Source organism: Hakea prostrata, chromosome 10 (assembly GCF_041222555.1).
Source record: "Hakea prostrata isolate BN-2017 chromosome 10, UWA_Hpros_2, whole genome shotgun sequence".
Taxonomy (NCBI): Eukaryota; Viridiplantae; Streptophyta; class Magnoliopsida; order Proteales; family Proteaceae; genus Hakea; species Hakea prostrata.
This window is the reverse complement of record NC_142609.1, coordinates 24,830,452-24,858,397: the sequence shown is the minus strand read 5'-3', so window position 1 is coordinate 24,858,397 and position 27,946 is coordinate 24,830,452. Positions and strand designations below refer to the sequence as shown.

At 39.3% G+C, this 27,946-nt stretch overlaps 1 protein-coding gene across 2 annotated transcripts; it reads right to left on the bottom strand.

Moving 5' to 3' along the window:
* Positions 1 to 301: 301 nt before the first annotated feature.
* On the bottom strand, positions 302 to 27,946 carry LOC149002340 (uncharacterized). 2 transcript variants are annotated; one of them, XM_089138452.1, is made up of 3 exons: positions 27,701 to 27,946; positions 17,289 to 17,435; positions 302 to 787 (listed from the first exon to the last, which is right to left on the bottom strand). In XM_089138452.1, the coding sequence occupies exons 2-3, from the start codon at positions 17,317 to 17,319 to the stop codon at positions 393 to 395; spliced, it is 426 nt and encodes a 141-aa protein (XP_088994578.1). In that variant the 5' UTR covers positions 17,320 to 17,435; positions 27,701 to 27,946; the 3' UTR covers positions 302 to 392. The 2 variants fall into 2 exon arrangements, with proteins under 2 accessions (XP_088994578.1, XP_088994579.1); XM_089138453.1 differs by lacking the exon at positions 17,289 to 17,435 and having other exon boundaries at positions 27,701 to 27,944.

Below are 27,946 nucleotides of genomic sequence, written 5' to 3'. Positions count from 1 at the left end.
AAAAGGGAATGTTGCAGGATGCTTAAATTAATTTGATTAAGATGGTCACCTCAAGTATGTAATTAGTAAATTGGATTCCTGAAAAGACGCAAAGATGTTGCAAGAATTAGTAATCACTTAAGTTTCTTAAGAACAAGAATCGACACAATTTTCATAATCCTAAACTTACAATACCTTAAAACTCACTGACATTTGCAAAAGCTATACCTCTCAAAGTAAAAACAAAACGTTAGATAATACACGTGCCATGTGCATATCTCAAGGTTAAAAAAAGCATCAGTACCAAAAAAAAACATCTACCAAATACCACAGTACCACTTCAGTAATTTAAAGACTGTACAAGTGATCTATTTGTTCGGTATGACTGTGAAGTCGGGATAAAGCATCATCATTCATCTGACATTTTTAGCATCAGTCCATCCGAGACCTGGCCTGGAGATTTCCCCCTGTGGGTCTTCGTAGTCACGGGCATCACGAAGGGAAGCTTCAAAGTCAGTAGAATCAATTGCGACAGGAAGAAAACTGCTAATATCGTCTCTAGCACCAAACCCACCAGCTTTTATAATATCATCAGCTGTTACGGAGGCCTCCATGTTGACCTCTCCAGCTGTCTCCATATCAGCTGAAGCAGCTCCTTGTTCTACATCATCCCCAAGACTGCTTCCTGCTTTGCTAATCGTTGTGGTATCTTCTGAAGTACCAGAGTCCTTTCCTGAAACATCTTTCACTATCATCTCTCGGTTATCAGATTTTGCCACCCCATTTGTCATGCTATCTTCCTTCTCATCTGATGCAATAAATGCACCAAAAACGTTAAAATTGGCACAATATACCTTAAAATTGCAAAACTACCTTTGAGAACGAATGAAATAAAAAAAAACCCACAGTATATTCTGCTAGCATGGAATGAACAAGGGCAGTTTCTCATAAAACAAGAGTACATCCTATTCAAATTGCACCAGAGATTATTCCGTCAGCAACTTCAACTAGGATAAAATTACAAACAAATATAATAACACACACAAAATACAAAGTATTGAAAAAGTCATCTCAAAAAATTCTAGAGACGAGGAGATAAGATGGGCTTTATAGCACACGCTATTGGCAGTTGTGGCTCTAAACGGTTGCCATGTTGCAGGCCATTCCAGGCCAATAGGACCAGATGAAGGGGGCATACTCTATTCTTCACATGGAAAATTCCATCCCCACTTCAGTCATTTGGCACACCATGTGGTATCCTATTTTATCTTTTCATTGTATGTAGGAAAGTTGCCCTCTTTTCCCCCAAGACTCTGTTTGTGAGGAAGCCTTCAGCACTAGTTTGCCCTTTTTATTGTATTGTCACAATAATCTATTATATTTTGAAGTCATGATTTTTATCATTTTCCTTTTCTTCATTTAAGGATTGTAGTCCATCTGAAATCTTAGTGTATAATTGTGAAGATTGTTGCCTACCTATCAAAAATTGGGCCCCATTTGACACGTGTAGCATATTTCGCTAAAACTATTGCTACAGGAAGAAGTTCGCTAGTGTTGCACATATACTCATATCTTTAGCAGCAAAAAACGAAATAATTATCATTAGCAATCCCACTTGAAACAGAACTCTGGAATGCAACATGGTGTTTGAGATATTCAGTTTATGGCAACAATAAGATTTCAATTCTCAACCACCAAAGTAAACCCCAAAGGTACATCACCTAGTATAAGAGAAAAGCTACAATTATACTGTTGGAGTCTACTAGGAGTCCAACTCTATTAGAGTTTTTATTCATGTAATTTTCTATTTTCTTGTTACCCAAGTAAGGGTATTTATGTAATAGTGTTATTTCTACTTTATTATAAATAAAGGGCTTGAGATCACATTGATCAAATTAAGCCATTCTATCACAATCGACTTTCTCAACATGGCATCAGAGCCTCGAGACGATTAGGGAAGAACAAAAATAGAGAAAGAAGAAGAGAAGAATAGAAGAACCACACCACCGCCGTTGCTTTTGCTGCTTCCTCCTGCTCTTGCAACACCGGAAGAGAAAAAAAAGAAGGAGAGAAAGCAGAAGAAAAGAAGAACCACCACCGCCATCAATCGTCCGTTGCTACCGCCACTGCTTCCTACGCCTCAACTCTTAAAACAGTGAGTTTAACTCTAGATTTTTTCTTAGTTTCTGGCGTTTAAGTCTCATTTTCATTGCGGAAGTCCCTGTGATCGCGATCAAATCATTTAGAGTTCCATTAGACTTGGGGCTTCTTCTATGGACGCGATCTACCGTAGGCCAAAGTAAAAACAGAAAAACTGATGATTGAAGGGTTTAGTTTTTAAATTTGCATTCTTTCAGGGACCTATTGGTAAATTAGCATAGTTTCAGAGACTAATGTGTAATTTTACATTTTTAGGGACTTGTTTGCAAATTTACATAGTTTCAAGGACTTGTGTAATTTTGCATATTTTAGGGACCTTATTATTGTAATTTTCCAAATTTTCAAGGGCTTATTTGTAATTTCCCATATTTATAAAATGGTATTCTTTATAAGCATTTTTTGAATCCTATCATTTATTTGGGTGGTTTGGCATTTGCATTTTGCAACGTTTCAGTTACTTTGAAGGGGTGAAGACTTAAGAAGTGCAGACAATTCTTTCAACATGGCAACTACCGATGGTACTACTGCTCCCACTGGATACGAACATTACCCTACTCTTCATTCTCTTTCAGTAAGATTTGATGGCATAAATTATTTAATCTAGTCTTGATCTGCTTACCTGACTATTGCCAGAAGAGGACTAGTCGGACACATTACGGGCACCACTATCAAACCTACTACCACAAGTGTTTCACACGATAAATGGATATCAAATGACTCTTTTATTATGTTATTCCTTTTGAATTCCATGCATTCAAATATTGCCCAGGGATACCTACTACTTGATACTGCAGCCCAAATCTGGAAGGCTGCTACTGAAACATATGGACAGTTGGGAAATGATGCATAGATTTATTAGCTACAAAAGAAGCTTCATGAGACTACCCAAAAGGAACTAATTGTGGCCCAATATTATGCCGAGTTGCGATCTCTTTGGCAGGAATTGGATCATTATGGGGATTATCACCCCACTAACCCAGATGATGTGACTACTTATAGGAAGCACGTTGATAATATTCGAGTATATGACTACTTGGCAGGTTTGAATGTGGAGTACGATCATATCAGAGTGCAAGTATTAAGTCGTTCTCCTTTCCTACACTAGAACAGTCTTATGCTCTTGTTTAGTGTGAGGAAAGCCGTCAATTAGCCATGCTTCATACTCCTATCGTGGAGAAATCAGCCTTACAGTCTGTTAGCACAAAATCTGATTCGACTAAGGAGATTGTCAAATGTGAGCATTGTCAAAAACCATATCATACCAAGGCCAAGTGTTGGAAGCTCCATGGGAAACCTGCTAATTTTGAGCAAAAAAGAGCACAAAGAAGGGGAAACTGAAGGCTAATCTTTCTGAATCAGTTCCCGTAGACATTGGTTTTTCACAGGAGGAGTTAGCTACTCTACAACGTATTTTGCAGTCTTCAACTACCGGTACTGCTTCTACTACTGCTTCATCCACTACCCATACCAACTCCTACCTTGCTACTTCAGGTAAACCTTCTATTGGCTACCATGTTTCTTCAATTTCTGCTCTCTGGATCATTGTTACAGGAGCCACATATCATATGACGGGTTCATCCTCTCCTTTCTTACATTATGTTCCAACTTTTGAAAAAGATAAAGTTCGAATTGTTGATGGCTCCTATTCTTCCATTGCTGAAAAAGGGAGCATTCAACATTTTTCATCACTTTCTTTATCTAAAGTTCCCTCTTTCTCTACTAACTTGTTCTCTATCAGTAGTCTTACACATTACTTGAATTGTAAAGTGATTTTTTCCCCATCTTACTGTATCTTTCAGGATCTGGTAATGGGGAAGGAGATTGAACGTGGTAAACTAGACAATGGACTTTATCTGTTGGAGCCAATTGGAGGGTCTACTTCTGCTTTGACTGCATCTCCTAATCAAGTCCATTATGTAATCTCAAACCTTCAGCAATGGCACCGTAGGCTAGGTCACTCCCCTCTAGAAACTCTTAAGATAGTATTTCTTGATTTAGTTTCTTCTTGTAAAAAGGATAAATTTTTTTGTGAAGCCTACATTTTTGCAAAGTAGACTCATTCTACTTATTTACCTTCTCTTCATAATAGAAAATCTATTCCTTTTGAACTAATTCATACTGATGTGTGGGTCCTTACCGACGTTTGTCTATTACAGGCCATAGGTACCTTATTACTTTTATTAATTGTCACACTTGTTCTACTTGGGATTTATCTTTCAAAACAAAAAAAAAATGAGGTTTTTCGATGTTCTCGTGATTTTCATAATATGATTAAAACTCAGTTCAATGCCACTATGAAGTTCCTTCACAGTGACAATGGCACAGAGTATATTGATGATGAATTTCAGAGATATATCTCTGACTCTGGTATAATACATCAGACCAATTGTGTTGATACAGCTGCTCAAAATGGGGTTGCTAAAAGGAAGAATCAACATCTTTTAGAGATAGCCCCATTCACTTTTGATTGCTATGAATATCCCTGACCAATACTGGAGTAATGCTACATTCACTGCCTCTTACCTTATGAATAGGATGCCCAGTAGGATACTTGATTTTAATTGTCCTAATGAGCTTCTCCAGGGAACTACTTCTTTTGTTACAAAGGTTTTTGGATGTGTATATTATGCCAGAATCATAGCCCATCAAAGTAAGTTGGCTCCCCGCGGCCTACACTGCATTTTTCTAGGGTGTTCTGCTACTCAGAAAGGGTACAAATGTTATCATCCTCCTTCTAAGAAAACCATTGTCTCCATGGATGTAATTTTGAATGACTTGCACTTACTATACACCTTTCCAGAGGGAGAGTCATAGAGGAGAGGTGTTTTTTCCAACTCTAGACCTTTCTATCACACCACCACAACACAACTTAGGAATTCAATAAGTGTTTCCTAACCAAGGGGAAACTTCAGCCAATATACTTGAGGACTCTAATTCTCCCCCTTCGTTTTCTAAACCATGTGAAGAACCTGGTCAGGGGGAGACCACTCCTGTGAGACACACTATTGAGGTCTTTCAAAACAAGATTGACCAGAAAAATGAGGTGCAGACTTATCAAAGGAAGAATTACACCAGCTAAAGCAGGTGGAGAAAGGTGACATGTTACCACTTCAGTCTCATGCTCCAGAATCAGATTCTATTGTCCCCTTAAGGTATCTTCTTTTGATCTTCCTATTGCTATTAGAAAAGGAGTCAGATCTTGTACTCAGCATCCCATAGCTAAATATGTTTCTTATGACTCTTTGTCTGACTCTTACCATGCTTTTATATCCTCTCTATCATCTATATATGTTCCTAAAAGTTGGCAGGAAGCCTATACTAATAAGAATGGAAGGCAGCTATGGTAGAGGAAATGTAGCAATGAAGAAAAATGATACGTGGGAGTTGGTTACACTTCCTCCAGGAAAAAACCCGTGGACTGTAAATGGGTGTTTGTGGTTAAACAAAATATAGATGGATCACTCAACAAGTTGAAGGCTAGACTAGTTGCAAAGGGTTTACCCAAACCTATGGGATTGATTATCAGGAGACTTTTGCCCTTGTTGCAAAACTAAACATTGTTAAAGTTATGTTGTCTATAACTATGAACAAAGACTAGAACTTACACCAACTAGACATAAAGAATGCCTTCTTATATAGAGAGTTAAAGGAAGAAGTCTATATGGAAATCCCACATGATTTCTCCGATGACAACACTGCAGGGAAAGTTTGTCGCTTGAAGATGTCAATTTATGGGTTAAAACAATCTCCTAGATGCTGGTTTGGACGCCTCCTGAAGGCAATAACTTCTATTGGGTACAAGCAAAGCAATGTTGATCATACACTATTTGTCAAGAAGTTAGGTACTAACATCACAATTTTCATTGTTTATGTAGACGATATTGTCATTACAGGCAAAGTTTAAAGGACTTTCTTGGCAGAGAGTTTAAGATTAAAGATCTAGGGAAGTTACAGTACTTCTTAGGGATTGAGGTGGCTCGATCAAAGAAGGGTATATTCCTATCCCAAAGAAAGTATGTCCTAGATTTATTATCAAAAGTGGGAATGTTGGGGTGTAAAGTAGTTGATACCCTTATTGAAGCCGGAACTAAACTTAAGAAAAAAAGAGGGAGAACCAATGGACAAAGGAAGATACCAAAAGCTGGTAAGGAAGCTTATTTACTTGTCCCACACTAGACCAGACATCACTTATGTCGTGGGGATAGTAAGCCAATTCATGCATAATCCATATTTAGCTTATATGAAGGTTGTTACCAAAATACTACAATATTTGAAGGGAATTCTTGGAAAATGAATACTTTTGTCACCCAGTGATAATCTAAGAGCAGAAGCATACACTGATGCAAACTGGGGTGGATCTCCTGACAAGAAGTCAATTTCAGATTATTGTACCTTTGTTGGAGGTAATCTAGTTACTTGGAGAAGTAAAAAAAACAGAATATGAACTATGGTTCGTGGAGTTTGTGAGCTACTATGGTTGAAAGGCTTGCTAGAAGATATTGGAGTCCAAGTTCCAAACCCTATGATGTTCATCTGCATGCCTTTTGTGAGGTCTAAAGACCAAGTGGCAAATATTTTCACTCAGGGTTTGAAAAAAAGAGATTTCCTTCCTATTGTCGGCAAGTTGGGCATGACTAACATCTATGCCTCAACTTGAGGGGGAGTGTTGGAGTCTACTAGGAGTCCAACTCTAGTAGAGTTTGTATTCATGTAATTTTCTATTTTCTTGTTACCCAAGTAAAGGTATTTATGTAATACTTTATTATTATAAATAAAGGACTTAAGATCACATTGATCAAATTAAGTCATTCTACCACAATCGGCTTTCTCAACATATACCAATTCAGGTAGTAAAGACACCATCATTACAGTGCAGTCGATCAGATTCCCAATATTTTCATTTTGTTCTCAAGCTATTTCTCTCCTTGAACATTTTCTAACATGTTATCTCATCTATTATAAATAAGGAGTTATGGCCATAATACTCTACAGCCATATTTCATAATTTCTCACACGGTATCAAAGCAACGCTCCACATCAGGATAGCACTACCATGGACCACCTCCTTCCATTGTCTCCTCTCTACTTCTCAGTTCCAAGCACCATTACCACCTTCTCTATCTACCACCACTTCCACCATCTCCAAAAGAGGCTGTTCTGTTCTAGGTCACATCTCGCACTCAGTCCTCATGGTGGTGAGTGTTTTCTCTCATAAAGGGATTTTTTGACCTTATCCATGGTCCAAATATTCTTCTCTGTTATGTGGGTTGTTTTTGTCAGAACTCAGTTGGTCTTAACAAGCAATTGTGGTAGACTTTGAGATTTCCACAGCCTCCACTGGACGTAAGTTATCAATTGGACTTCCTTCCATTCCCTTCAAGCTCAACTAGATTGAATGTGAGCAATTATTTGATGTGGCCAGTCTTCCTACCTCGCCATTGGTTCTCGAGGTCTTTCAGCCCACATTACAGGCACATCTGTTAAGCCTACTGCTGCTGGTCTTCTCAAGAGAATAAGCAAACCTTCACTTTCCTTGTAATGTCTTATCCCATCAACTCCAAGGATCCTAAAATAGCTGAAGGTTATCACTTCTTGATACTGCTGCCAAGATTTGGAAGACTGTCATTGATGCCTATTCTCAGGTTGATAATTCTACTCGATGTCATGACCTCCGCACAAAAGTTCATGCCATCAAACAGGAGCGAACCCTTTCCCAGCATTATTCCAAATTGCACAGCATGTGGCAACAGTTGGATCTGTATGGGTCCTTTACTGCTAACTGTGATGTACCCTTAACAAGGGGTTCAAATAAGGGCCAATGCTGCCTGGAAGTTAGAAAAAAGAACTAAATAATTGAACTTCATGTAAAGGCAGTGAAGGGGATTTTTAGGGCTTCTAGGTCTGACATGGAGATGATCTAAGAATAGGAAATATAGATCAATGTTAGGACCCTTATTCTCTGGCAAAAGCCTAATACGTCCCTGGTGTTTCAGGCAATAGTTCTCTCCTCACCAAGGCAATCACTAAGTCCCAACTGGAGCAACTAATGGAAAATGAAGAAAATCAACAACGAATAATGGAAAATGGACTTGCAGTGAAAGCACAAAAACCTATTAATATCCCTCCATTAATCAACCAACACCATAACAAGACTGTGAAGGCTGAAGCAACCAACACGACACACCCCAATGAACTCCCCGAGTTACTCATCCAAGAGTCTTCCTCTTCCCGCAAGCAAACTTGCCTACACAAATATTCAATCCCCCGCCCCCCCGGTGGCATCCCTTGAATCCTACTATTTAATATGACCCACAAAGGAATCCTAACCAACCCCCTTTCCACATAGGCCAGCATGAAACTAGCTGCTCCCAAATAGGATCACCCATTGCTGCAGCTGATTTTGTCAGTCAAATGTTCGTCGGGTTTGATCCCCTGTAGCACCTCAATCCCCTATGGGGTACACCCTCGCATAGTGTCTTATCAATACATCCTCTGTTCAGCTTCACCTTGCCCTCAATGTGAACTCAGTCCTCCAAGTAGCATAGCCACATCCATGCCCTTGACACCTCCCGTCTCTAAAACCGGGTCCTCTTCTTCCTCATGCAATAGCAGGACTTTGAGTTGCTTGTAGGGAATTAGTGGGACTTGGAATGCATCGCAATGAAAAGACAAGCCTTTGTCCGTCTTTACCTTTATTTCCTCCGACATTAACCTGCATGAGCAACTGTTCCTTCCGACAGTAGATGTCACCGCTTGAGAAGATGGAGGGACCAGCAGGTTGGTCGTTGTAGGGTTTGAATGAACCTGGACCAGCATGGTCGAACCATCTGGGTCAGATTCAACTTCATTCAAGTGGCCAGACGTTGAGCTGCGCTTTGGCTGATGGTATTAACTGCACTAATATTTATAAGCTTTTGGGTTGCACCATGGGCCGAGGAAATGGGCCGGGCCCCTTCACCCTTTTGGGAGCCCTTCACCACCCAGCTTTTGGCTTCTACTAACTAGGCCAGGTCCATCATCTGGCCCACGGTTTCTGTGTAAACAAACGAAGCTCAGCCCTGAGATCCTTTCCTAAACCTGCCATAAAGGCTCCTCTCAACTAATCGTCGTCCTTAACTCCGGCAGCTACCACGAGTGACTCGAAGGTCTCCCTCTGTCCCTGCGACATGTTGGAGAATATTGACCAAGCTTCCTGTGCTTTCCTCAATTGTGGCAAACCAAACTGTAGTACCATCCCTTTCCTCAATCCATCCCCAAAGGTGATCAGATCCTGCAACTTGCCAAACTGCATCCACCCTAACACCACCCCATCAAAGCATATGGTCACCTACCTAAATTTTTGTCGCCTTCGACCCAATAGAGGTTGAAGTAGCCTTTAACCTTTACAATCCACCCAATCAGTCATTGCCTGAGAACATCTGCAAATGTTGAGGAAAGAACTCCTGGTGACCTCCTACTTCTCCAACTCACTATGGTCCATCCAGGTTTCATCTCTACAAACTATCCCCAAACAAATATTGGGGAGCTCTTGGTACTCAATCCTCAGTTACTTCCAGCGCCAGCATGTCGACTTCAATTACTTTCCCACGCAGCAAATATGCTTGCATCTCTTCCCTGAGCTAGTGGTTACATTTCTCCTTCATGTGCTGGGCTAGGGGCCCGAGCTTAGGATCGAGGGCAAACATCTGCCCTTGAAGTTCCTTCACGGTGGCTTGCAGATCATCCACTCCTTCCATTCTACATCTAGCCACCCCTGGATCAATGTGCTTTGATACCACATTGTTAGGACCCTGTATTCTCCGGCAACACTCTGACAACACCTAATACAGCCCCTGTATTTCCGGCAATAGTTCTGTCTTCACTGAGGCAATCACTCAATCCCAACAGGAACAACTAATGGAAAATGAAGAAAATTAACAATGAAGAATGGGAAATGAACTTGCAGTGAAAGCATGGAAACCTACTAATATTCCCTTCATTAATCGGCCAACACCATTACAAACTGAAGCAAACAACACGATACACCCCAGTGAACACCCCCAGTTCACTCACACAAGAGTCTTCCTCTCCCCACAAGCAAGCTTGCTTAAACAGTACTCAATTCTCTACCATGTCCCTTACTTCCTACTCCCTAGTCTTACCCAAAAATGAATCCTAACTAACCCCCTCTCCACATAAGCCAGCATATGAGTGACTTGCTCCTGAATAGGGTCCAACAATCCGTCCCCTAAGCTGATTCTGTCCCCCACGAGATTCCTTATAGCCCCTCTATCCCCTATGGTGTACACCCTTACATTGGTGTCTTATCAGTCGTAATGAATGACTTTTGAGAGTTTCAGCCTATTCTAAGATCTATATTTTAGAGGTTAGTTGATGAAAATTAGGAACCCTAAAATTCAACAGGACTAGGGTGTTGACCAAAAAAAAGAAAGGGGGGGGGGAGCTAACGAGGTTAACCTAGATGACAAACTACAAAGGAGGGTTAACTCTCAAGTATTATAACCCAATGAAGTTCTTCAAATGAAGGTTAACTGACAGTGATGTAACCCAAAAAAAAATATACATTTGCAGGTTTAATGCAGGTTTTGGCCTAAATCTAACAAAGAAGGGTAGAAGGAAGGTCCTCACCTTGAGAAGAGTGATGAAGATTCCTTCCTAGGCCACCAACCTGCTTGGTGAACTGACTGAGCACTACCTAACAATTTCTGACACGGGTGGTTGACTCCTGCCTAAGTCCCCAACTTGCTTGGTTATCAATGGAAAGGCTGCCCAGCAGTCTAAAGAAAGGAAGAGAGGTCCGAGACCAAATCTTACAAACAAATCACACAATTTTACTAAAACTTAGACCGCTTTACACTTCCACGTGAGGGTAATTCAAAACGGAATTAATGATTGAATATATTCTGTCCCTAATGGGAGTTGAACTCCAAGCATGACTCAACCACCTAAGAATTCCTAACTAACTGAGAACTTCTGAAAATGACTTAATGAGTCAAATCAAGGTCTGTTTGCCTGAATTGAAGTACTGAATAAAAAAAGACAAGTTTGCTCCTAAATAAAGTTGGGCAGAGTTACAAGTTTGTCCCTACCTAAGTGAAATAACTAACACTAAAAGGACTATGTCAATGGGTAGCAACTTCATGGTCCCCCTTTGGCCTTCATATTGCAGATATGTCTTCAGACCTGCATCAACCCAAAATTAGTGTTACTGACTCTTATAAATTCCACGTCATTGATTTCCTTACTGGCCTCAATATCAAGTTTGATTACATTACGGCCGTTGATTTCCTTACTGGTCTCGATATCAAGTTCGATTACATTACGGCTCACATCTTGAATCGTTGATCACTTTCCTACACCTGAAAAGGCAATGCAATTCATCTAGTTACCTATGAACAATCTGCCATTTATTTTGGTATAAAGAGTTCATCTCATGGATGTTTCTTGTGGTAACCATAACCTGTGGTGTGACTTTGGTGAGAAGGAACGACATACATGCAACAAGTACCGGTTATTCCATTTTTTTTCCTAATGATACTCCAGGATGTGGGTAGAGTCATTCTTGTTATATAAGAGCAAACCAGACTCTATCTGAGGACGTAGCGTCTTAATAATCCTTTCTCAAGAGGAACTCCATCACACATATTATCTAATGACTCAAATGGATCTGCTACATCAGAAGTGAAGAATACTTATGTCGTTCTGCCAGGACACTCTGAACCACTTTATTCATCTTCCTCTGACCAAGGCATTTTCATTTGTGGATAGTACCCCCGTCATGTCTGTGCTACTGGCCACATGACCAGTTCTCACGCTCAATTTTCCCAATGATATCCTTTCTTCAAGTAATAACTAAGTTCGTGCGGCTAATGAATGCCTCTTCTGTTTCTGGTAAGAGTACCATGAAGTACATTCCCTCATTATATCTTTCCTCTTCATAACAAGGGACCTTAAATTGCAAGGTAATTTTTTCATTTCCTGATCATGGCCTTTTGTCAGGACTTGGTGATGGATCATACAGTCAGCTGTGGTAAAGTGGCTGCTGGTCTTTACTTGTTTAATAGTTCTCAATCAACAAATGGTCTCTCAAGCTACTCTACTTGACTCATTTGCATCTTGCATCCACATTACCTGAGTTACAACACCACATCGTCATATGGGCCTCCCTTAGGTGTCATATCTACTGTATTTATTATTATGCTGAATAATTTAAACCCAACAACTTTTATGTGATGCTTCCACTTTGAAAAGCAAACCACAGCTATTTATCCTATTTTTGGTAATTGAAGTTTCAGTACCTTTAGGTTTAATTCATTATGATGTATGGGATCCTACACATGTTTCTATGTCAAGTTTCACCGGTTTGTAACTTTTATTGATTTTTAAAAGCCATACCACATAGGTAGTATCCTATGTACCAGAAAGTTGAAGTTTTCTCAAGCTCCGAATTATTCCACAAAAGGTCCAAATTCAATCAATGTCGAAGTCAAGATCAAGAATTCAGATATCATATCGCCGAAAATTTCCATGTGGTCAAGACCAACGAGACCTCAATATTTCAGCCAGAATCTCACCGATACCTGGTACAAAATCTGCCAGGTTTTGGTGGGTCTTATGCAAATTTTGGGTCTCATTCTTCTTGGACAACCTATTTTAAGGCCCATAAACACATATCCATGGTTAGTTTGATGAAAAAACAACATAAAATGGTCTTTAAGATTCGTGCATGACTTCTCAACTGTGGGTACTTGGGCAGAGGGATCAACCCTGTGTTGGAAAACAATCTCCTAACCCAAGTTGGTCAGATCTGCATCTTCCTTCCAAGACTCGGAAATGGTTCAGGAGGAGTTGGTTCCAGGGTTGGATTGTTAATGTAATGGTGTCAGTTCTCAAGGGGCAATACTTTTTCCCCCCAGCCTGGTCACTATCTCCGTTACTTATAAAATCATCCCTGAACTCGTCATTTCCTAGACTTTCTACACTAGGTGCGGCCCATTGAAAGGAAAAAAGAACAGGAACAAAATGAAAACGGAAAGGAAAAATGAAAGAGTTTGGAGACTCACTGATTGCAGGAAAGAGACTCAAAGTGGCAGATCAGGAGCTGGATATGCAAGCTAGACACCGGGAAGACAAGAACCGAGCAGCAAGAAACACAAGAGCTTCGAACATACTGGGAGTTTCATAAACAAGAAACGAGGAAAGGGACCCCCTATTTATATTATACTCAAAGATGGATGGAAGATGAATTTAAATGGATGGCCCTGGTTCCATTGTACAAAAATATTAGATAGGGCACAACGGTTCACATAACTAAGGTATCATGATGGCACCTGAACCATCAGGTCACGTAGCAACTGTAGATTAGCCTGGAGAATGCGCAAGCAGTTCGAGGAATCAACGGTCACTTCATCTTTATGATGACCGTTAGATTTCCTGAGCACTTGCCAAACCACTTGCATTCATGGTGACTCTTCAACTTCTCCTAACGAAAGGCATCCCAATCAGCCCAAGAGAAACCGAAGTGTCTGTCAAAGGACATCAAGCAACAACAACACTCCGAGATGCTTACACACTAGGGATTAATATGCCAACCCGACCAAGAGTTGGCGGGACAGTGGACTAGGAGGCTTGTGTTATACCCCTTTTCCTAGTCCCTAACAGCCAGTCAAGCCAAGCTCGCCTTTTCCGACAAACCCAACCCGGAGCATACTAGGGGGGCTCGACCCCAAGAACCCGAGTAGGCTGTACAACAGCAGGGAAGGAAAGGGATTGGCATCATACCAAGGATGAAGACTTGGCAAACATTTCATGTAAACAATGGAGCCTAGGAAAGGCCAATCAGTTCAGGAGCTTAGCCATAATTTAGCCCAGAAAAAACATTAACCACCAAAGGAAGGGTTTGCTGGCTAAGTAGCGTATCCACTTTAAGCAAGAGATCCAGCGCCAAATCAGAAACGGGGGGAGCACATCCTTACTTACTTGGGATAAGGCTGCACAACAAACTCCCCCAACTCTTATAGGATTCAATTGAGGAACCCTAGAAGGAAGGCCATAACAAAAGAGGACCTAGCGACCAAGAAAGGAAGGAGATCGATGCCAGTTGGATGATCCAACAGCTTTTATTGATCAGGTTAAGCTATTTAAACCCAAAACTAATTCATTTGAAACTAATAGACACTTTGCTCATTCCTACTAGTTGTGCGACTGCTTGGTCCAGAGCCTTTCTCAACCCCAAAAATCTGGGGTAGTGTTGCTTCTCATTACTGCTTGATCATTGGAGGCGGCTTTCTGACCAGCCAGGTCGGTCCGCTCTCACTGTTTGCTTGGTGATCAGGCTCCAAACAGATCCATATCTTCAGCAGGTTGGTTTTGGACTCAACACTTATAATTAAAATATTCTATGTCCAACACAATAGAAGTATGGAAGAGCTTAGGAACCCATGGACTAGTTTGGTTGACTAACCTGTTTAATAAGATTATGAGCACAGGGGAAATGCCAGATGAATGGAGGAGAAGCGTCATGGTTCCAATTTACAAAAATAAAGGAGATATTCAAAGCTGTGATAACTATAGGGAAATTAAATTGATGAGCCATACTATGAAATTATGGGAGAAAATTGAAACTTGTTTGAGACACTTAACTACAATTAAGGAGAACCAGTTTGGGTTTATCCCAGGAAGATCTACAACGGAGGCTATGTACCTAATTAGGAGACTTATGGAAAGGTATAGAGAATGTAGGAAAGACCTTCATCTAGTATTTATTGACCAAGAAAAAGCTTATGATAGAGTCCCTAGAGCGTTAATTTGGCAAATACTACAGAAAAGAAGTGTTGCAAGTAAATGTGTAGATATAGTTAAAGGTATATATGATGGTTCGGTGGAAAGTGTAAAAATAGTGGGGGGACAAAGTAATGAATTCTCAATCACAGTTGGGCTACATCAAGGATCAACTTTAAGCCCATATGTATTTGCACTTGTAATTGATGAATTAACCAAAAACATTCAAGATGAGGTCCCTTGGTGTATTTTTTTGCTGATGATATTGTGTTTATTGATGAGACTTGAGTGGGGATTAATACCTATTAATATTAGTGGGTGGGTCCCACTACAATTTGCACCATAGGTGGCGGCAAGATGGTTATTTAGTCTAAGATGACTACTCCTCTATTTAATTGAGTCTAAAGAGGACTCTAATATTCCCTCCCTAAGATGAGTCTAAGGAAAACCCTAATTAAAGAATTAGGGTTGAGGGAAAACATTATAAATAGAGGGATGGAAAACCAAACAGAAACACGTGATTTAGAATACTCTCCCATGCTCTATGAATTCTCCAAGCTAATCCTGAACCTCCAACATTGTGGTTCGCCGATTTGGAAGCATGGAAATAACCTATAGAGTTCACAAGCTGAAAGAAGGGAAAGGGAACGCAAAGAGGCACCTCCAGTGTCTAGATCCATTGTAGAAAATCACTAAGGTAAAGGATCTAAAACTCTTCCTTTTCATTGATTTAGTTTAACATAAATTAGAATCATGGAGAGTAGCTTTGGAATCAAAAGGCTTTAAACTAAGAATAACGAAGATAGAATATCTAATTTGTAACTTTAGTCATGATCGGGTAAACGATGAGGTGGTGACACTTGATAATAAGAAGATTTCTCAGAGTGATTTTTTTAGGTACCTAGGTTCAATCATAAGTAAAAAAGGTGATTTAGAGAATGATGGTTCACAAAGAATTAAAATAGGGTAGATGAAGTGGAGAGGTGCGTCCGGGGTCTTGTGTGATTGGCACATTCCATTAAAACTTAAAGGAAAATTTTATAGGACCGTTTTTCAACCAGCTATGATGTACGGTGCAGAGTGTTGGGCTATTAAAAAGTATCATATAGATAAACTCAATGTGGTAGAAATGAGGATACTAAGATGGATGAGTGGCAAAGCTATGATGGATAAGATAAGGAATGATCATATTAAAGTTAGTTTGGGAGTTGCTCCCATAAGTGATAAGCTTCGAGAAAGTCGATTGAGGTGGCACAACCATGTTCAACGGAGACCTATAAATGCCCCTGTACAGAGAAGTGATATAATCCAGATTGAATGAACTATAAAAGCTAGGGGTAGACCTAAGATAACCTTAAGAGAACTGGTGAGAAAAGATATGCATAGCTTAAGCCTGGTATCTAGCGTGGCCTCGAATAGAACTGATTGGAAGGCAAGAATCCATGTAGCCGACCCCATTTAGTTGGGACAAGGCTTATTGTTGTTGTTGTATGTCCAACACAAATAATGTCTACTACTGGCAAGGTAGGTGGATCGATACCACTACAAAACCTCAATATATTAAGAACACTTATACTCAAGTCCTTCCATCAGCATAGCGCCTGGTTCCTTGTTTGAGTGGGATTAGGACTTAGTTAGAGTTTTATTAGGACTCCTAAGCCCTGTTTTGATTTTCTTTTCCTTTTTTCTTTTTTTTTTTTTTTTGGGGGGGGGGTGTTTCCTATTTGGTTTATACTCGTAATATTAGCTTATAAATAAATCTAATGCCATCGAGTCTCATCCAGAGTCTTCACAATTTCGAGTGAAGCTCCACAGCAATATTATGGACTATTCTCTGCTCTCTCTCTCTCTCTCTCTCTCTCTCTCTCTCTCTCTAGTTCTGGTTCTATTTAGAAGCATTAAGCAAATCAGTTCATAATTATTTGCTCCAGCTAAACTAATGTGGTTCACAGGCTCTCCTTCAAAGCAAAAACCGCAACTGAATAAGCAAGTATTGCCCATAAATCTTATATGACTAGAATTGCTCACGGTATTAAAACTAACTAGTGCATATAGGTGGATTGGATGATCAATCTGAATCTTCAAAAAAGGGTTCCCAACAAACTTTCTCTTTTGTATAACTTTGAATAAGTAAATTCAGTATCACATCATCTAAGATCTGAACCAAAATTTTAATTTTTTTGGAAACCAGCACATTCTTTAAGTTGGTAGGCTTTATCATCCCATTAAGAAAACACATACACTAAGGGAGAGAGGGGGGTGGAGAGAGAGAGAGCATGTGATTCCTACATATTGCAATTTAAGTAACCATAATTATGATGAGAGTTATCTTTGGAGACAACATACATATGTGGCCTTTAAGATAATACCTTTGATATGTTCAACTGTAACATGTTCCATGGATGCACCAAAATTTGGATAAAAAAGACCTATTTTATTCTACAGTTTCTCTGCTCCCGAGCACCTCCTGAAGTCTTTGAGATTAAACTTCAAACCAATATTTGCATCACAACTCTCTGGAAGTAACAAAAAAGACAAGTTACACTCAGGAGACGGTCTTTTCTTTCTTTTATTTTTTTTTTTTTTTTTGGGGGGGGGGAAACACTTGGGAGACAGTCATTAGGAAAATGTATCTTCAGCATACAGAAAATGGAGGTGAAGTCCAGACATCAAGGCCAACAAGAACAGAACAGTAATGGAATTTTGAGTTGAAACAATATTTAGTAAAAATTAACAATTTACTCGTACATAGTCACGAGCATCCTCCATACTGCATGTGATAATAAGTAATATCAACATGGTATAACTTTCAGATCCAAAGCTTAGTGTTCATAACTACTCCCTCTTAAAACCATTCTGCACATAAGACATCTGAGCAGCTAACCTAGACGAGAATATAAAGGGACATAACATCCAATATCTCAAAGCCACCAGAGGTATTTATGTCTGCATAATTACTTCTACCTGGATGTTTCCAGAAAGAGAATAATAAAAGATACTCCCTCTGCCATTTCCCACTTTTTTGACCTTCACCTTCTTCCTCTTTATGTCATCCCTGTTGACTCTTTCTTAGATTGTACACCACTCATCCATTCTCCAACCCCATTTAATAAAGGTATTAAATTCCACATCCCTGATCAAGGAACAAATTTCGGTCAAAATATTTTGACCCAAGAAAATGCCAAAATTTTTAGGTTTCAACTGAAATTTCAGTTGAAACATATGATTTTTTTTTTATTTCGACCTTAGGTTTCGGGCCTTATATGACGTCCATTTCATCTAATTTATTGGCTCCTACCTATTTAAAGCATAATAAACACAATGGAACAAGTATTTTGCCCAAAAAAAAACCACTGAAAATTTATCATTCAAGTATACTAACAAATGACTGGTTCCGACAAGTACAAATTGTATTGCATACAAGCATAGAATCATCAGCATACATGAATTGTTTGATAGAATGGTTACATATACAACAAGTCAACAAAATAAAATGACCAACTAGATCGAGTGATGGTGTCTCACAAAAATTAAGTTGAAGCCCATGTAACATATATACATATGTATTTTGAAATAATTTAGAAAATAATTATTCAAATCAGAAAATGAAAAAAATGGCAGCAAATAATAAAAAAGTAAGTTTAACAAAACACAATCATAGATCATAATCTAGGCTAAACATATATTAATTTCAAGGCAATACAAGATCATTTAAGGCATGAACAAAAGAAAAATTTTTAAAAAAGGGAAATTTGGAACTGATGGGTATTGCTCATGCTTCACATTCTATTGCTGTTGGAGTTTCCTTTGTAGCTGTTGTGGCTTCGGAGGTGTTTGGAGGAAAAAGATGAGCAAAAGAAGTGCTTGAAGGCAAAGGAGTCATGAAAATTAGGTGAAAATGGGATGGAAATCCATAAAAACTGAGGAAAAACAAGTTAGCATGTGGAAATGGTCGAAATTTTGGTCAAGATGGTCAAAACCTCTAAAATGGTCGAAATCTCCGAAATTTCGATCGAAACCTATCACTTTTCCGAAATAATTGGAATTTCATATTGGTTTTCAAAAATGCAAGCATTTCGAATTTCTTCTATGCCCCTGATCCAGTAATGATGGCTTCAAATACTAGTTTCATTTTCCTTATATTTTTTGTTCAATCTGTGGTTTGGGAGTTCAGTGGTCTTGGGACAGCATAGGTGCCTAACAACTAAAGTAGTTATATGGACAGTTAATTATGTTGGGTCCATTTAAGGAGAGTAGCTGGTTCTACCTTTCTTTTTCCTTAATTTAGGGAGTTGAAATAAAACCCATAAGTGTGGGAAAAGTTATAATCAGAATAGGGTGTATATTAACCATTTTATAAAACAATGAAAAGTCATAATCAGATTAGGAATGTATAAAAAAACAATGTGATATAGCCTTAGTTTGTGGTAAAATTAGAAATTTATGTTTAAGGCCTTTAGAGAATGAGACTAGGGTGAAACCAGGTTTAGGTTAATGGGGATTGCAACAGTTTGAACTAGGGCTAGAACCACTGGTGGGAAGAGGACTTTCTGAAGTTAGCGCTTTTGGGGAAAAGTAGGGCTTGTTAGAATTTTTGGGATGGATGAGGGTTTGGGGCTGAGGTTTGGATTGAGTGCTAGGGTCAGTCAGTTTGCAGATGTTTTCCTCCAAAAATCCCTATGTATTTAATCCAATCTCTATGCTGCCAGGGCCCATCATGCCCAGGACAGGAGGAGGAAACCTTTCCAGATACAGATAATCAGCTGGCTTATCAGGGTGTGGCCAGGTTTGGGCTTTCTGTTAGATATCCAATAGCTCCATCCACGGAAGCTGTTTGCACTTTCTCAAATCTCAATAAAATTGGTACACAGTTCTGATAGCTCACTTCTAAAACCGCTTAACCATCTCTCTATGATGTAACCTGGGCTGGCCGTCTGGCCCCTATAATTGGAGACCCAAAACTTAGACCCAAAGAAGCCAATCTAAAGCTGGCCGAATCCCCCTCAAGGGCATTTTGCCATTTTCCAACCCTTTGAGGCTCAATATAGGTCTAGATAGAATTCCCTCGATCCAAGGGTTATGGATTAAATTTTATTTTTTCTATTTGGGTTAGAAAATTTTGAGTTACAAAGAGTTCATTAAAAATTAATTAGTTATGGATAAGATCCCTTATCCAAGAGGGTTCTTATCTTTTAAGAATTTGATTGGGAGTTGTTTGTTCGAGTCCTAAGTTATCTTAAATTAGTATGTGTTTTTTAAGTTAAAAGTTTAATTAAGCATGTGTTTTAGTAGATTCCAAATCTAGGGTTGGGGTCTTGTAGTAATTTGATTCCATTTTGAGTGTTTTGGTCAAGAGTTGGGATACTTTTAGTAAATTGCAACCCAAGTCAGAGTCTCTTTCTGAAGGTTATAAATAGCCCATTAATTCAATTGTAATTTTCAGTTTTGACAAATAAAACTTGAGTTGAAGAAAGGACCCAAGAGAAGTCGTGGGTTTCCCCAAGGCAGAGGCCTGCAGCTGGATTGTGCCATTGATTTCTGCAGTTTTGGAAGTTCTTCTTCTCCTTCAAGCTTCAGCAGCAACCTAACTCAAGTACCTACAGCAACTCAAGTCTTCCCCCAAGTAAGTACAGGCCCTCCCCTCCATCACAACCCATCCTAGCCCCTTCCCTCTCAATTTCAGCAAGCCTCTACCCCTCCCCCTAGCAACTATAGCGCCTCCCCATTCCCTTCCTACGATACCAGCAACCACCCATCCCCTGTAATCCCTTAATTCCCCTTCCCTAGTCTCCTTTCTTCTGCCCTTCGGTCACCCCACCCTTGTGATATCAATCCTGCAGTTAATCCCTAAGTTGGATCACTGTTTTCTCAGTTTTGAAGTTTCTGCACTTATCTTCTTCACCTGAAGTTCTGCAGAAATTTTAGAAACCTCTGAGAACCCTAGTTCAGATGATTCAGACCAATTCTTAAACCTCTGAATCATTAAAAGCTCTCTCTGCATTACAAAACCAGCAAGACAGACCCAAAACCTACCCTAACCTACCCTAACCCTAATTTTTAATTTAAGTTCGAATTTCAAATCTGGAATTCAATCACAGCCAAACTCAGATTTGATTTTCAGTTACAGCAGAGTTATCTGAAGCTCTAGAATATCCTTAGACCCCTGAAACACACATCCCTCTTGCTGGAATTCCTGGGCAACCCAAAGACATAGACAAATTCCCTAAATACCCCTAACCCTAGATTCGGGTTTACATCACTGTATCTTTACTCTAAGCCTTGTGGACAACAAATTAAGGCATTAATGTTGCTGTAATCTAAACCAAAATTACATTAGGAGCCTAACCTTATTGCCCACCCCTTCCTTAGTTTTACTACTCTCATTGTATCTCCTAGGCGGTAAACCCCTTGCCATTCCTATTCCCATGCAATGTACCAAATTAGTCTGCGATGTGGTCACAAGTTTTACACAGAAATAATTTGAAAATAATGTCTACATGTGATAATAGTTTTTATATTCAGCACTTAAGAGTTCACAGAGCAGTTTTTGCATGTCTGTCCCTTAGATCAAATTACAAGACTAAATTGCGAAAAGATTACCCATTTCCCATTTCCATTGCTGAAACCATGAAAATTGATCTCTTCTCCCCTCATCCCCTTTTCTTAAACCATGATGCACCAAAATGATACACTTTGCGAGCAGTTTTTTAACACAATTGGCCACAAGTGATCGAAGTTTTGGATAATAAGCATGTTGACAATACCTTATGAATACAGTTGCAAAACATGTGTATGCAGTTAACAAATACCAAAATAGTTTAGCTCATAGATGGCAATAAAACTTTCAAGGTTGCTGAAAGAGCGCGCCATCAACTATCACATGCACTGCAGTGATAACAGACAACCATAGTGACATTGAACAATTAGTTGTATCCCATGCTCACTTCCTTCCCTGCCACCCACACTCTGATACAAGCTTGAAACAGTAAACCATCCAAGCTCGACTCTAGAAGCAATGAGATTGAAACGAGGTTGTGTAGAATAAACAAAGGTTAGCCTAAACGATTTTTAGGACTGTTGCAGCTTGCATTGGTAATGGTGGTGAAGGATCCAGTTATTAACCGCTGCATGTAGGAAGCTTGAGGATGATGATGATGGTGATCGATGAATTAATTAACAGAACTACTATATATAGAAAATAAAAGATTGCTTTGGCTGCTAGAGATCCACCAGAGCCCAGCTTAGGAGTCCATCTAGGTCCCTAAGAGATCCACAAGGAACATCTCAATGAGAGGTTTTTTTTAATCCATGGTTGCCTTCGAGAGAAACCAGATTCACATTATATAGAGATGATAATCTTGATTATAGCAAAATAGTATCAAACAGACCTCCTAGAATTCCAGAGCCTTCTTTTGAAATGTTTCATACACCGATAACAACTCATAGATACGGAAAGTACCCTGAAGACCTGGGAACTCTCCCTAAGATGTAGGGCCAACAAACAAGACTTCAAAAAGCAAGACTTTCTAAAGGAAAACAATCAGTGCTGAGTAATCTAAGAGTCAAAGATATCCTTTGTGACAGAGATGTAGGTTCTTCCATTTGTCCACCAAAATTTGCTAGAGGGAAAATATTATTAAAGTCCTAGAGCATTACAATGGTTTATTATTGGCAACCAAAGATATATTGGGAACATTAGGGCTGATACAGGGTTGAGTTGGGCCAGGCTTTTTAAAACCTTAATTCTGACCGTATACACCCTAACCCAGCACTAACCCTGATCCCCAACCCTACAGGATTAGGCCAGTTTGGGCCAGGTTGGACACCTAACCTTGACCTGGCCCTAATCTTGTCCCGGATCCTAGCCAACAATCAATAAAGCAATGCATAAGTCCATGTTGTCGCCCCACTTTTACCAAAACTAACCTACAAGGTGATATGTTCATGCCAGGTGGGCCCTAGTCAAACACTCAACCCTGACCCAACTCTGACCCTAATTAGAACCACTCTGGCCTGGACCTGACCCACCCCTCAAGGCCAGAATTTTGAGCCCAAACCCTGTTCCATCTCAAGGGGGCCAGCACAGGTTAGGACCATTAGAGCCAAACATACACCCCTAGGAAATTTAATCTGCAATAACTTTGAGGAATTTCATAAAGGGGACACTAATCTACACCCTCACAGAGATCTTATATAATATTCCTGCCATTGGTACTGATGAAGATTTCAGTACCAATTTCCATTAGCTACTTGATCTTATAATGAGATTCATATTGCTGGTTTTGGTACGGACCCAGGGAGTGCTCCTGAACCTGATGGGTTCCCTGCCTTTTTTTCAATAAAAAAATGTTGGATATTGTCGACTGGCATGTCTCAGCAGCAAAATTTTTGGACTAAAAGAATTATTACTAAGGAATTAAATCAATTTTCATCAATCTTATTCCCAAGGTGGATGATGCATCTAAGAATTTTTTTTTTTTTTTTTTTCCCTTTCTTTTTTTGTTGGGGGGGGTGTTTTGGTAGGGTTCAGGGTGGAGGGTTGTTTCTGATCTGTCCTACTTGCGTTGCCAATTTTCTTTCCAAAAGAATTCCTAAAGATTTTGCTATTAGACTGTCTTCCCTGTTGTCCAAGCTGGTTTCTGTCTGTCAGGATGTTTTCTAGATACAAAAATTTTATATCCTCTAATATTTGCATGGGTTTGAGATGGTCAACCTTCAAGATACTAGAAATCAAAAGGGAGCGTAGCCATAGAAGTTGGTATTCAGAACGCATATGACACCCTGGTATTAATCAGATCTGGATTAAAGAATTCATTAAATGCTGCTACCTTCAAAATTTTCTATTTTAGTCAATCGTGGGCCTATTAGTTCTTTGAAGTGAAAAGGGGGCTGAGGTAAGGGAATTCCTTATCCCTTCTTCTATTCATTTTGACAAAAGAGGTGTCGAGGAATCACTCAACTGTGTATGGAAACATTGTTCACGTCACTGTTCATGTGACAGTGTTACAGTCCTTTATTTAGTATATTGGGAATGCTTCATAGAAGATTTGTGGGGCCCAAAATCAGATTGCATGAAGATTTTATTCTTGGGAGATTTAGGACCTTGGTTTAGTTTCTATTTCAGTAGTTCCCATATTAGTTATTTATGCATGTGGCTGAAATATAAAGCCTAGTAGTTTCTAATTTTAATTAGCTTCTATTTTCATAAGATTTTATTGTCACTAGTTATTAGAATATTAGTTTCTATTTTTAATATACTAAGTTTCTATTTCTTTGTCAAGCTCTAGCCAAGCTATAAATAAGCCTTACATTGCAATAAATAAAAAAAAGAGACTTACAGAATAAAGAGGGAAAAAAATAAAGTAAAGCTTGAGCTTTGGGCATTTGCAAGCACCCTCTCTCTCTCTCCTCTTCTCTTCTTCTTCTTCTTATGAGTGTTCTTCTCCTTCTTCCCTGTCAAAACCAATTCGTCTGAGATTTCCCCTTCTTCCTCCTATCTTCTTTACAGTTCTTTCTTCTCCATCTTGTCCCCCATTAAAGGTCATCTCAGTAGCACCTTCAACGCAGCATAAAAGAAGGATTGTTGATGTTCTGCAGAATCCTGACTACCGCTTCCCTACCAGATATTTGAGTGTTGAACTGTTTAAAGGTTGTGTGAAGAAGGTCTTGGTTATGCAATTGGTAGAAAATTTTAAAAGCAGGCTTGCAAGCTGGAAATATCACCTTCTTTCAGTGCCAGGAAGAATTGAATTGGTCAAGTCAGTGATAACTAATATTCCAGTTCAACACTCTGTTGTGCATCTATGACCAATGTCAACCATTAAATTGATGAGGTGAACATGAAATTTTATTTTGAGCTGACACATGGATAGTTCCAGAGCGATTGCTATATGCTGGTAGTCTGTTTGCAAATCCCATTCCAAAGATGGGTTGGGTATCCTACAACTAAGAGATGTCAACCTAACTACCTTAGAGAGAATTGTGGTGGTTTATTAAAACTGATGATTTTACTTAGTATAGTTTTGACAGAGACAGTTACTCTCCAAGGAAGGTTGACCAAAATCTTTCCACCCTTCCTCCTCGTAGTATAGTTTTAACAGAGGCAGTAACTCTCCAAGGGAAGGTTGACCAAAATCTCTCCACCCTTCCTCCCCCCCCCCAAAAAAAAAAAAAAAAAAAAAAAAAAGAAAACCCTAGTTGATACCCCAAAGAACCGATTCGTTGTTGTTACCTGGGGCCTAGACCACTCTTTTTGTAAGCTCCCGGAGCCCCCTGAGTTGTAGTGTCCCACCGGCCACCTCCCCTCTTTTTCTTTTCAGCCTGTACATTCTTTTGCTTTTCTTTTAATATACTACTCATTCATCCCAAAAAAAAAGGTGACTGCAGCATTTTTATGGAGTGACAGATTTCTATTGGATTCTTCTACTCTAGAAAGAAATCCAGAGTTCCTCAGGAACCACTATTTGCTAAAATGGGCTATTTTACTAAAGATGGTATTTGGTGTCTTCCTGCAGTCTATTCACAAAGACGAAATATATTTGAGCTAAGATCCACTATTTTCCTATTCCCTGTAATTGTGGCAGATAGATGGATTTGGAAACCTTCAACGCAGGCCTCTTCACCATGGAGTCTGCCTAGTGGTCCTAAAGAACAGGAGTGTATTTCCAGTTCTCAAATCATAATTGGGTTATAGCACCCCTCCAGGAGTAAGTGGCTTTCTACTAGAGATAGCTGCACACCTTCCACCGATGAGAAGGTAGGTCACAAAGGTGTAGCCTTGGCATCAAGATGTGATCTTTGCTATCATGCAGAGGAAACTACCCATCGTAAGTTTTTAGACTAATTTTTCTCTCTCCACAGATTAAGTTGGGAGGTCTTTCCTTTGATTCAAGATCAATTCGACTTGGAGAAGAGCAAGATAAAGGTAGTCCTTGTAAAACCTGCCTCGATGATGGCCATTCGTGTCATACTATATCAGATTTGCTTGGAATGAGATTATCAGAGATATGAGTCATATGACAATGGTATACTATGCCAATTTAAAGTGGTCATGTGTTTGAAAGATCAGACCTCTGCTTGGCCTATCGAGATTGCTTCCGCTTGAGAGTTATTGCTTTCTTAAAAGCTAAGTCAGCACTCCATCAGATGCAAAACTAGCTCACCATTTGAACTTACTCGGAATCCACCTACAAGCAGTTGCCTGAAATTGAATATTGATGGCTGCTCCCTAGGAAATCCTCGACATTCAGGAGCAATGGGTGTATTCAGATGTCAATTGGTGGCTTCATCTAAGGATTTGACTCTTACATGGAGGTAGCAAATAACACAGAGGTCAGGCATGCCTTTTGGCTGCCAATGAGGCAATGCAACATAAAATCTCTAATGATTGGATTGAAAGTGACTCATAAACGAAAGTTGGAGCAGTTAAAAGGCCAAAATTTCCCCTGGGTAGTGAAACAGCAGTAGCTTTTAATCTCCCATTTCATTAGCACAATATCTCTCAAGATTACTCAGTGCTTTCAAGAAGGTACAAATATAGCAGGTTCATTTGCAAGAAGCCAGCCCTGCTCTCTTGGGATGCTTGGGGTCAGCCACATTAAAGATTTACTCAAGTTGCTGGTTTGGTTTGCTGTTTGATTTTTTTCTGTCTCTGAACTGATAGCTATGCCAAAGTTAGGGAAAAATCAAAGTAGTGTCTAAGGAAGTATCGTCTTGTACTTCTCTTAGTTTTTGTCTTGTAGAGATGTAAAAAAAAATTCCTCTTTCATTCTTAATAATTCAATTGCTGATCTTTAGCCCTGAAAAGGAGAAAATCCAATGCTGTCCTGGAATGTGAAGAGTTCTAAAAACTTCAAGACCGGCTAGTGGCTATTAGACTTCTACCTAGAAACGTGAAAGGACACTTAAGTAAACCTAGTAATATCAAGAGACTATTTGAACTGGATAACTACATCATGGGATTTGTGTAAGCCCTTGCCAGCCCCCACTTCCCATAGAACAAGCAAGACTAGACCTTGGACTGGGGAGCATTATGATGATGCTCCATATTAGCTTAACACATGAGCATGAGTAAAGGAGTTTCCAAAGGGATTAACTGATAATCCCCGCTGATGTTTGGGTGTGGATTGGTGCGATTTCAGCAAGAGGCACTAATAAACAGTTGTAGCTTACAACCAATAACCATCCAGGCAGATGAGATGAAACAGGAAACCTAAACCCCAGAAAACCTAGATACAAGGAAGTGCTGGTTTAAGTATAGACGTGGGAAAAGGAGAGCATAATACTCCATAAATACTTAATTCGCCAACAGAATATCACAAGAATTTGATCCCAGATTAATCTGAGATAAAGAGAAATTGGTTCGCAGATATGCTTCATCTAAACTCATAGAGCCAGAAACAAAATTAATTAGGCTCTCCACTTTTCATAGTTGTTGAGCTAACCTACTTTTTCTTGAACAAACAAAACTCCATTACACTAATAAACCCCAAAAATCCATGTTCGATTGACATAGGAAACTAGAAGAATATCAACAAATCAATAACAGAATAGTTACAATAACAATATTAAAAATTATTCATCTCCACAAATTGAAGAAAACTGAACTCCATGATAGAATATAATCAAGCCAAACTGAACAATTCTATAACCAAAAAGAAAAACCATAAAACCCAAAAATAATTGTAGTCATTTTCAAGTAATAATAATTAAATAAAAGTAAAACAAAAATCAAACGACCCGTATAAGAAATCATTGTTAGTATTAACAAGAGTACTGGCACCTTAGTAATAGGTTTGAACAGCGACCCTGACAGAAGATGGTAAGCTGTCGTCCTTCATTTTTTGTTCTCTCTTCGGTTCCCTCTTCTATTTTAAAAGCTCTCTGTAATCTGTTTCTAATAATGCTTATCAGTCTCGAGTGTCGCAGATTTTTGAATCGTCGTGTCTGACTGCCTGTACGTCGAAGAGATGGATGAGTCGACACGTGAGTATGATGTAATTCGCGTATCTGCAACGCTGGCTGGTGT

Coding starts and splice junctions, on each gene's coding strand:
- LOC149002340 (XM_089138452.1), bottom strand. CDS start 17,319: ATGGAACATGTTACAGTTGAACATATCAAAG. Junction 788..17,288: donor TACAGTTGAACATATCAAAG/GTATTATCTTAA, acceptor TTATTGCATCAG/ATGAGAAGGAAGATAGCATG.